This window comes from Hoplias malabaricus, chromosome Y, assembly GCF_029633855.1.
Source record: "Hoplias malabaricus isolate fHopMal1 chromosome Y, fHopMal1.hap1, whole genome shotgun sequence".
NCBI classification, from domain to species: domain Eukaryota; kingdom Metazoa; phylum Chordata; class Actinopteri; order Characiformes; family Erythrinidae; genus Hoplias; species Hoplias malabaricus.
This window is the reverse complement of record NC_089820.1, coordinates 44,067,077-44,078,696: the sequence shown is the minus strand read 5'-3', so window position 1 is coordinate 44,078,696 and position 11,620 is coordinate 44,067,077. Positions and strand designations below refer to the sequence as shown.

The 11,620-nt window shown below is 36.1% G+C and overlaps 1 protein-coding gene across 1 annotated transcript; it reads right to left on the bottom strand.

Moving 5' to 3' along the window:
* Positions 1-1,229: 1,229 nt before the first annotated feature.
* bzw1a (basic leucine zipper and W2 domains 1a) lies at positions 1,230-10,979 on the bottom strand. The gene is made up of 12 exons (XM_066657952.1): positions 10,895-10,979; positions 7,550-7,622; positions 7,296-7,472; positions 6,957-7,051; positions 5,497-5,562; positions 4,884-5,019; positions 4,616-4,725; positions 4,296-4,466; positions 3,887-4,033; positions 3,219-3,357; positions 2,761-2,883; positions 1,230-2,243 (listed from the first exon to the last, which is right to left on the bottom strand). The coding sequence occupies exons 2-12, from the start codon at positions 7,611-7,613 to the stop codon at positions 2,212-2,214; spliced, it is 1,260 nt and encodes a 419-aa protein (XP_066514049.1). The 5' UTR covers positions 7,614-7,622; positions 10,895-10,979; the 3' UTR covers positions 1,230-2,211.
* Between the last annotated feature and the right edge of the window lie 641 nt (positions 10,980-11,620).

Here is an 11,620-nt window from a genome sequence, read left to right as displayed (position 1 = left end):
CAAACAATGCTGCTGCTGCTGTTTCTCTGAAAGCCTTGACCACGTCACAGAAATGTATAATGACTAAGTTATTCCAATATCTTTGAGGAATTCTAAAGGATTTCTCCTGAAAAGAACGGAAGCTGGATACTTAATACATGATTAGGTTTTAAAGACTGTTTAGTGCACTTTATTGTTGCTAAAAATGAATAATGTATTTCACAGGCATTTTGACTGAACATTAAAAGGGTGGTCTTTGACTTTCACAAAATACTTGACAATGTCATTGAATTTAAAACTTGCAATTCCTTCCCAATGAAAGTGTTTACTTCTGACAGTGTTTTGGGGGTAATTACTGATGTTTTAGTGTTTATAACATTGGTGCTGAATCAGGATGAAAAATATCATTTCTGATAATTGTGTGAAATTCATAACCTCGAAGGTAGAAATCAACAAGTCAGAGCCTCAGGATATGTCCCAATTATTGGCCTGAACTTTAAAGTTCATTTTGAAGAGCATAATTCAAATGCAATAAGAGTGCAAGACTGCAAATCTCTAATGGGACACAGCTTAAATGTAATTAAAACCCCACCCCACCTCCCTGCCCCTCACGAGATGTGGCCTACCTCTATTCAAAAACAAAAAAAAAGGAAAAAGAAAAAATAATTTAAAAAAAATTAGCTCACATACAACTCTGTCCAAATACTTGAAATTGTCCTTTGCACACAGCAAAATGTCAAAGCTGCTATGAAAACGCTGATGTTTTATTTTCTTTGATTTTGTACAACGACTGAATACCATCTGTACTCATGGTTTTAAAAAAAAAATGTATTAAATTATTTTCAAAGACTTTTGTATAATCTGTTTAAAATTGTGTTGTCTGTCAGTGGTTCATGAACTCAGGGTTGGAAAAAGACACTGATGCCACCTGGTGGTGTTTAAAGAAAGAGCTCATATTCATCTGAACATACAATATGTACTGATAATTAAAAATACATTTTAAGTTATAACCCATTTCTGCGTTAAAATTAACTAGAACAATTAAAGTCTGCAGCTGTAACTTCACTCTCAAAAATCATGTGTAACATCAGATCAGATGTCGTGTGTTAGTCATTTAAACCAGAGCTGAGTGTAAATGTTAGTGCACCCCATTACGTGTATTAAAATGAGTTAAGGTGTTTTCACTGCAGAAGTTTCCATTTAATAAATAAAACTTCAGGTGTCCCACATCAAACTTGTGCACATCAAAGAAAACAGTCACACAAAATAGGCTACTTCTAACTTTATTTCTTAAAAAAAGTCAATTAGGTAATCATCAGATTAAAGAAAACTCGGTGATGAATCGATAAAGTTGGTGATACGTCAGAGAGGAGAAAAGGCCAGCGATCATTTAAGGGTCATTTAAGGTGGCGTCTAGCGAGTTACTGAGCAGCTTTAAAGCCAACAGCGACATAGGTAGCAGCTAGAAGCAGCTGATGGTCCTCAGACAGGGCTCTGACCTTTGGCAACAACTGTAGGATCAGGAGACAAGTTCTCAGAATTTTAGCCCAATTCACATGATTTTTTTCCCCCTCCTTTTAAGTGTAGCGTAAAAGGGGTAGATGTCTTAAGTCACTTGAGGGTTTTAATATCCTCTACATTGATAAAATCATTAATGACTTAAGTGCCTTTTAAACTGGAATGTGATTCAGAATTATAAAGAAATGGCAAATTACTTATTTTAGCTACACTTGAAATGAGGATTTTAATTTAGTCCAACTGTCCCAAATAAGGGCTCAATAAAGGGCATTCTTAAGCAAAACCATACAGTGGCTAAACATTATGGAATGTCATCTTTCAAAAGAAACCGTGGAATAACCAAAAAAAAAAAAAAAAATTTAAAGATGTCCAAACACATCCACGCTCAGTTCCATGAGTAAATTATTACAAAAAGGGATTTGATGATTTGCAACTTGTGCTGTTTTTCCTTTTTCTCCTTTAAAGTGTAAACCTTGAGATTAGATAGAAAAATCCTGTTAAAATTAACCATTTTGTTTTTGTTACAAAGCCCTTAAATGACATCTAAATGTTATGGTTGAAAAACAGGAGGTAGAATCAAAAGAAAAGAAGAATTTATATAGGAGAAAAAAAAAAAAGAAAAGAAAAACTTAGAAAGACGAGCACTTCTGTAACAAAAACATTCTGCGGCTCCTGTGTTGGACTCCAGGCTGCTGCAGCTCCCAGACTCGATTCTTAATCTCCCTCCTCTTCATCAGATTCAGATTCTAAACACAAAATAAGGGCTTTCAAATTCTGCTCTTAAATGAGCAGTTAGGCATCTTTCACAACCCAAAAGTAGCAAGCAACATTCATGAAAAAGTGCTTTCTGAATTTTAACAAGAATCAAACTGCTTTACAGTCCCTAAAAAATATATATCATATAGCAGTTTATGTTCCACAGAGCAAGCCCCAAACAAGGGGGCAACCATGTTTATGAAGGACAATCAGAGCAGAAAAATCTTACATGAGGGGTGTGCAAGGCAAAAAAATTAAGCCATGAATAAATGCATGACCCTCTACAGACAATAACCCTTATATTCTCGACCTCTAAACTATATCAATTAACTCACTTCTATATGGAATATTTCTCCTGCTAAAATCATTAGCAATAACTGCAAGTAATCCTGAGAGACTGATGGAAAAACCACATACACCTTACTTTAATGGCTAAATGTAAGATTCTAGCCCTTCAATTTCAGAAATTCATTCTCATTGTAAACAGAAGCTGAATGTTTTGTTCACCTTCTTCTGCATTCTTCAGCCACTCCACAAACTTTTTCATCTGCTCCAGGAAGACGCTCTTTCCTTTGGCCAGGTGACCCTCAGTATACCACTTCAGAATGGCCTCCTCACTCAGAACATCAGCTTTAAAAATAAACAGGGACAATGTAGCAAGAGGAATTAAAGCTGTATGTTACAGTTATAACTGAAACAAAAGCCACTGTTTGCCTGAGGAACTAAATGGCTTTTATGGTCGCAGGCTAACATGAGACCATACTGCTGAACACATCTGCTGATCTTCAAGTTTACACTTAATGTATTAAAGTATTTTATACTCCTAGAACTGACAGTGATGAACAACTCATTTATTTAAAATAAATAAATAAAGTCTGCATACGTCTATTATGAAGTGTTACATAGGTTTCCACAGTTTGATTTGCATAAAGTGAAGAATTGAAGCATTAATTGTGGAAATTTACCTTTGTAGAGCAGCACCACAATTTTCTGGAAGGCCTTCATGAAGTGGATGTTGTCATAGCAGTACTCTTGGATCTTCAGAAGCAGGGTGAGCTCAGACAGGCCCTGGGATGTGAATGCGTTCAACAGGGGGCTGTATTGCTGTGGACAGAAAGGCACATTTAAATGTCTACCAACTACTCACTGAGGCACAATTCATTGACACCATAAATTTGTGGAACAAGAACAATCACAAAAATGTAGCAAACAATATTAATTAGCTAGATCATGTTCCTCTGAAGTACAATACTTTGTAGTCTCCAAACCCAATAGTTTAAGTGTAAAATAGTAGTAAAAGAATTTATGACACATCTAGGTCATTAAGTGTTAGTGTATCAATGTTAAGATGCATCATTTGGTGAAAATGACTGGTTGAGCCTTTAACCTTAACTCTACACACATCCCTCTTTGCATTTAACCTTCGGTGAGGTTGGTAAGATTCTAATTTCAATACAAAACACCCAATAATTCATGTCACACAGGAAGGTCACTCAATTATTGTGAAAGTGTAAAATTATGTTCTAAAGGAATATATCTAGATTTTTACTAGAATTTCAAACAGAATTCACATTTATGAGGACTACCCAAATGCAGAATAAAGCCAAGTGTGTGGTCTGTGTAAAGTGTGCACCTTCAAGTGTTTGATGGCTTGTTCAGTGACGAGCTCCTCTTTCTTGTTCCACTCAACAGAGCTCATGACACTTGTCCACACAATGCCTATCATCGTCTGCTCCGAGATGTTGGTCTTCTTCATCTCCTCGCGGACGTACGCAATTATCTGCATCACAGCAATGCAGTTTGTCACTACATATTTATAAAAAATTCTTTAGGTCTGATAAATTCTCTTCAGCTTATGCCAATTAAGAATATTCTAATGTATTGATAATTTTGCTGTTACATAATTTTTAACAGATTGTCTCCTTACAGTATCTTAACTTGAAGCAATTTGAGCTCCATTAGTATAAATATTGTGTGGCTCGTAAACTTTACAACTGTCAAAAGTAACTCCATTAAGTGTTCAGTGTGGTATATTGATGTACATCTTTGAGGGACTCTCCACGGGACATCTGCTCCTGAAGCTCTTTCTGGAGCTCCTTTCGAGCGCCGATGGACTGCTGGTTTCGGGCAAAGTCAGATAGCTCCTTCAGCCCCGCATCCGTGAAGTATTTGGAGAAGTGCTCGCAGCTCCGCTTGTTGGCCGGAAACAGCTCCTGGCATTCACAGAAGACAGGACAAAAATTAATATAATACTATAATCTACAGACATGCATTCTAAAATCCTATGATATCTGAGAATCTAAGTAGTGGTCAGTAATTTAATTCTTGCTTAATTTTGTTTTATGCTTTATATACACCGTACCATCAGCCTGTTGTCCATGCCAACTTTTCGGAGACTGCCAGCGACAGAGTTGATGTCCTTCTCGTTGATCCATGATTTAAACAGTTTGACAGCAAAGGCAGCAGAAACACCTGAACCACAAGTTAAATTCATTGTCATTAACACAATTATCAAGAGTTTGTGAATATTAAAAAAAAAAGTCTTGAACAGACCAAATTCATTTATGCACACAAGTTAAGCCCTGGCTGAAAAGGCACTAAAGGCATGAACAGCCAAAGATGTGGTTTACCTTCTTTGACCAGGTTCTCGTTGAAGAGGCTGTTGAGGATGGATGCTGAAATGTTGCCATTGGCCAGCAGGATGCCGGTCAGCATGGCCAGCTTGTTACGCTCTGACTCTGTGAAACCTTTTAAAAACAGCAGCAGCTGCAGGGCACATAATACAAGATATTAGCAGTCCTTTTATATTCAAGCCTATAAATAAAGTGATCTTACTTAAAACCATTTAGTTTGTGATTTTGCAGAGCTCAAACTCAGACGCTGTGAAAGTTTACTTTTGCACTTAAACTGAGCAAAATCACGTCTGTGAAAAATCCCAAATCAAGGGGTTATGTAGAAATCTTCATATTTGATTTTACCAAAATAAATTTTAAATTTGATGGCATAGTATGAATATAACGTAATATGAATATAAGGTTATGTAATTATACAACTTATTAGCCAATCACATCAGCCTAAATCTGTGATTTGAGTGCTGGTTTCAACACCTAAACCAGATTAACATTGTTTTCTTTAAGACCTTATTTTCTTAAAGACTTCAGGAAACTAAAGTTGGAGGATCCGGCTTGGAGAGGACATTTAATACCCAACACGCTCAGAGTTGAAACTCCACCCTGTACTCACCTTCTTGATCTCCTCCTCGAACCCTTTCTCCAGGTACTTGTACCGCCTGATCAGCTTGTTAAAAACCTGCACACAAGCCAGTTCAGACACGTTCAATTCAGAAAACAAAAGGAGTCTGTCACTAAGGCACATTTAGAACGGCACACATTACTAAGTATCTTGCATAATAAACTGGAGAAACATGGGCTTTAACATTTAAACTGATCAATTAAACCAAATTTCAGGAAGGCCAAAAACATTATAAAATTACTACAGACTTTATAGATGCACAGAGAAAGCTGAGATTTCAAATTCATGGAATTGCCGTAGAAATTGTAATACTGTATACACCATGCAATAACAATAAAAAGATGATTTTAAATAAACAGCCTGATGTATATTGTGTTTCACACTACTGTGCAAATGGAAAATAGAAACTGGACATTTAATATTTATTTCAAGTCTAAAACCATGAGGACTTAAATCAACATTCCTTAATATTTACAATTAAAAAGGTATTCAGTGATTAACAATTTTTCTGAATAATATCCACAGCCATCATTTTGTATGAATCTTTCAAAAAAATATGGCTCTGATGTAAGAATGTGTCACTCAAATCCCAATATATGCACACCAGATGATGCCTTCACACAAGGTCAAATCATGAGTCATTCAATGCAAAACTGACAGACCCATGACAGATTTTGACTTAAATTTTTCACACAAAGGTGTGCATGGTCCTCTCCTAAAAACTTGATTTGTTTTTTCCCTAAAGGGTTTCGCAGAGAACTGAGATTCCTTGACGTTACCACGCTGTCCAACTGAAAACAGTTCAGAGCCCATGTGGCTATATTCATTCCAGCAACTTTACATTTTCTCACTAAATGCTGTCCAATGGTTTAAAGGTCATGCACATTCAGTGGTTTATGGCCTTTCTATACTCAGCGAGATTTCTCCAAATTACCTGAACCTTACAATATTATGTAAGGTAAAATACCTAAATATTTTGCAATACTGTTCTTAAAACACTGGAATTTTTTTAATTGTGATAATATTCTTGTTAAAAATGGTGATCAACAACCCATCTTTGCTGGCAATAAATGAGCCATTACTTGATTTTTATAATCCCTTTTAATACTCATCATTACACCCTCAACTGTTGCCAATTAACCTGTGGATTGTGGACCCATTTTTATTATTATTATTTTATAGCGCAACTTGAGTGTACCATAAACTTTTAAAACTCATTTTACCTCTCAAATTTGAGTTGCAGGCATCAAAATCAAGCATTGTTTATTTACTAACTGCAATTCAGTTAGTCTGGCAAAACATTAAAACACATTCCTGTCATTTTCTCAGTTAAATAAGGATTCAGGAAAATTAATTAATCACAGTTTCATGTTGTTACTGTATTGTACTCAATCTTCTAATGTTTCAAGCAATGGGGTTTGTGTATGTGAACTGACTGGTAAAATACATACCTGAGCATAAGCTTGCATTGTCTCCAGGTCCTCATTTGCAGTGAAGAGACAGTACTCAGTACGGGTCATGTCATCGGATAGGGTCCCACCTGGGGCTAAAACACAAGAACAAACAAACATTGGTTTTGTTAAACTGTGACAACATACCACTCATAAATGGAAGAGGGGAGGATTTAAATAAATTCTCTTCCCTGTGAACATTTATTGGGCTAAATATGTGAAAATGCAGAGTTTCTTCAAGTGTTCACATACACAGTAAAGAACACAACAGATCAGCACTAGAACCATATTAAAACCATTAAAAGTAATCCAATGTTTTCTTTTTGAAAGCAGTCTTACCAAGCATGCCGCCAGCCACCAGGATGTCGAAGAGTGTCTCTGCATACCGGCGATAGTCGAGCTTCGCACCAGAGGCATCAAGGAACTTAGCAACCGCGTCCAAATCTGTGCCAGTTTGGTTCAAGCCTTGCACAATACTTTCTTGAAACTGAGAAGGATCAAATCTCTCCTTTTCATCTAAGAAACATAAGGGGGAAGATATAAGAGCTGCAGTGGTTTGTCTGAGTTCATTAGATCTGAGACACTATTCTCACCTCTTTTCCGAGTCTTAAAACGCTGGCCGGTTAGCGTTGGCTTTTGCTGCTTTTGATTATTCATAAAAGACACCTATTAACAAGACAAAGAGGGAAGGTTAAGTATCACCACAAAGAAAATTGTTACAAATGTGGTCTCAAACTATGCCTGTTTATGTAAAATTTTACTTACACTTTAAATTTGGTGCTGTATTTCAAACTAGTATATTAGAAGTCAATTTCAGCTTTGAAAAGATGCCAACTAAACATGAATTGAAAAATCAGTACAAGCAGCTAACTACAGCAGCATATAAATAATCTGTTTAAGGTAGAGTGAATATTGAGAACATCCAACTTAAGTTGCATATTTGTTACTATAAATGTGGAATGAAAAATTATGTACTCTTGACTATGCTATTCGTGAATTTTTAGAAATTCAGATGTATCTGCAGTGCTATGTAATGTGGACATTCATTCCATTTTAAGTAGTTTATTTGTTTTAGGAGAAAAATTTCACAAACAATTTATACACAGATGATTTAAATGAGGACTTTATGACATTTAACAGGTAAATCACGAACCTCAAAGGCTGTTTCCACTCTAATAAACATTTTTTGTTATGACCCCACAACAGACTCTGACATTTAGTTTTTGGTCAAGGTAAAATAAACAATTCTCTCCTGCCGTAGCCAAATTTCTCTTTACCAAAATTCTTAACTAATATTTCAGGCTCATTCTATTGATCAAATTATATAAAATATGCTTTATTTTTAAAACACTCTCCTAGCAGTCAAATTTCCCAAGAACAAGTTTACTCTTAATATGAAAGTTTAATGTGCATGAATTTAGTACAGATTTTAAAAATCTTACATTTTTTGTTGTATTTTGAGCATATTTTATTTGCCAGCTTCACTGGAAAACACTAAAAAAAAAATGTAGTTTCTGGGTGTGTCCAATCTATTTTGGTTTTGTTTATGGCTCAGTGGAATGGTTTAAAATTATCACCTTGCAGCAAGACATGTCACTTTGCAGTCCTTTGTTCTGAAATGTGTATTCTTCTGAGCTAAATCCAAGCTATGAGATATACAATTATTGTTCAACTCCAAGTCTAAAAAGAGATTTTTTTTCTCGACTTCAGAATCAAACACTTGAAAATCTGCAGGGTCATACAGCCATTTGTAAGGTTTACACTGAAGAGAAAGCTTGCTCCTTTCTTTGAGGAACACTGACTTGGAGCCAGTTTTTACATATAATTTAGGTAAATGTAATAGAGAGATGTGTGCTTGGAACTAGTAGGTTGCTGTTTTGATTCCCACTACCTGCAAGAAAAACTGGGGCTGGGAAGTTAAGGTACAGCACAGTCCTCCTGCCTCAATTCAGACATGAGGTGCCCTTGAGCATAGAACCTAATCCCAAACTACTTTCTGGGTGCTTAGGATGCCTGCCCACAACTTCAGTGTTAGTCCCCTTTCACCATTTTCCCCCTCAAATAGCTATGATGTGAGGGTAATGTGTTTGGGTGTGTTGCACTGGTACATCAGACAGCAGGGCTGCTGGAGTTTTAAAAAATACCTCAGTCTCTTTGCTGGACTGTGCATTATTCACCATTCAAAAATATTGAGCAAATGGTCCAGTGGACTGCCTGCTGTCACCACTAATTTCCAGCAGTAAAGCCAACTCTGATCTACACATACCAGCGTAACGTGTCCTTAAAAGGCCGATTTATACTTGTGTGGACTCCACGCAAGAGGCCTACGCCATTGTGAGCATTTATAATTCTGCGTTGATGTCTGCGTCACTCTGCAATTACACCGTCACATTACTAGGGCTTAACCTCAAACATCTTCCTCTACATTATGTAGTGGCGTAGTAGAATTACTTTTATAAATCTTTAAAGTGCACTATTAAGGTAGGAGGTCATTGTTTGAGAGAGAGCAGTGTTTACATGAGGTGCCAGGAAAGTAACTGATACAAAGCTGAGATGTTTTTCACACGTAGTTTAGCTTCTCGTTTACTTATATTTTCCCCCTCTGAGAGCTCTATTTTTCCTTTGTTCAATATTTTTATTCATCCCTGAAGCCCACACCATGTCTGAGGAAATCTCTTGTCATGAAGGTGCTGCTGTCTGCATCTGTGGAGGAGTTCATGATCCTGTACTTATTCAGTTCAGCATAAACATTGTCCGTCCGTCATCTGACCAATCCCAGTTGTTGTGGTCTGCGTTGACGCGACACAGTTACCTTTCTGGAGAGGTGAACGTCAGGCTATGGCATTGGGTTTGCGTCAACGTGTTGCCTATGGCACTGGGTCGACGCAGAAGTATAAACTGGGCATTATCCACCACAACTGCTACATCAGTGCCACCTCAGTGCTGAGAACGTTTCACCACCTAAATAATACCTTCTCTGTGGCAATTGTGTGGTGTTCCTGAGCATTGTAGGACAGAATGAAGGGGTGGGGTAAAGTTTGCAAAACAACATCTGGACTAAATTCTCAAAAGGACACCTATACGATCAATGCAGCTGAGGAAATGTAAAACGGCCCTAGAACATTACTGCTATTTTTCTTGGCCTGGCAAGATATTTCGTGTCTTATCTTATGGTAGGCTATTTATTTCATTTCTCCCAAAACGTTGATGCAACTAAGCAAATAAATAAAAATTTGTGATTTTTTAAACCACCTTCTATGAGAGCATTAGCTGCATTCTTATATTTAATACTTTATTAACTTAACAAATTAGTGTATGTACTGAACCTAATATTTCCTATCCTTCTGTAAACTGATATATTCGCTATTTTGTTAGAACTCAGGACAATCATATAGATACATTCCTAACGTGTTTATATTTATTGCATTTACTTTAATTATGTACTAATAAGAGCAAACATGTATCCAGATTTTTTCCCCTCAATTTCATAGCGATTTTAAAAATACTTAGTTACATTATAGTGGTTTATTTTTCAGTATTGCTCCAATTATCTCTCATTATTAATGTGTAACCTCTGCTACTGAGAACTTACTCAACTTATGCTAAGCTACTGCCTCGAAATGAAAGCAAAATATACATTTAATTTGACGTTACCAATAAATAACAGTGTTAAATACTTTAATAAAGCACGTTTAAAGCATTATACTTAATAGTTCTTAATATTACAAGTCTGTATTTCCGCCTATTTTGTTAAACCCACTCAACACGTTCGTTAGCATGGCTGGGCTCATGAAGCCTAACCTTAGCAAAGATGCTAAACAATTGAGATTTATTACAAAATAAACAGCCATCCGACGACGACAGCTAGCATAAAAAGAGCACAAACATTTGAAAATTTAAATGTGTTGCTTTGAATTCGAAAAACTGGTTTAACTCACCGAAATTAATTCAGATAACAAACGGCTTCAGTCAACAGCGAACAAAGCAGCCGATTCCTCACAGAGACAGAGGCCTACCGCGCCTGCGCACTTCCCTTTTTACGGTGCTCAGTGACTCATTTAAATTGGCTCGTCCCATGAAGGAAGAGTCGACTCTGCCAAGCGACTCCCTGACAACATTAGTTATCTTAGTTGGTGAGAATTTATTCTTAAAAAAGGCACGACTATGTAAGGTGAAAGAGATAAATATCATAATACAAAAATACTCTAACAAATTTCCGCTCTTTTTGAAGTCGTGGTCACAACTTTTGTAACACCTTAATCCTATTTACTAATCCATAGTCACATTTTAGCATGACTTAATACCGAATAAGCTCGTTCCCGTGTCTTGATAAGATCTGGGTGCACCTGTAATAAGTTATAGTACCTTCTCTTAATAAGATGTGGCCATGTGGTCATAAATATCACAATATAGTCCCATGCATGTACTTTAATATTTGTGATGACAACTTAATTATTTTCAGGTGCCTTGTTCAAACACCTTAATGAGTCATGTTCAATAACATTCAGGGCAAAGTTGTGAAGACCACATACTTGTTTAATATTTCTTTCTTTAAAATTTATTTAAGATATTTTCTATTTCTTTAAAATTAAGACAATAATAATAATAATAATAATAATAATAATAATAATAATAATAATAATAATAATAATAATAATAATTAA

Excerpts from the sequence above, each read along its gene's own strand:
- bzw1a (XM_066657952.1), bottom strand. The coding sequence starts at position 7,613 with ATGAATAATCAAAAGCAGCAAAAGCCAACGCTAACCGGCCAGCGTTTT. Across the intron at positions 7,052-7,295 it reads GGTGGCTGGCGGCATGCTTG|CCCCAGGTGGGACCCTATCC; the intron begins GTAAGACTGCTT and ends CTTGTGTTTTAG. Across the intron at positions 5,020-5,496 it reads TCGAGGAGGAGATCAAGAAG|CTGCTGCTGTTTTTAAAAGG; the intron begins GTGAGTACAGGG and ends TGTGCCCTGCAG.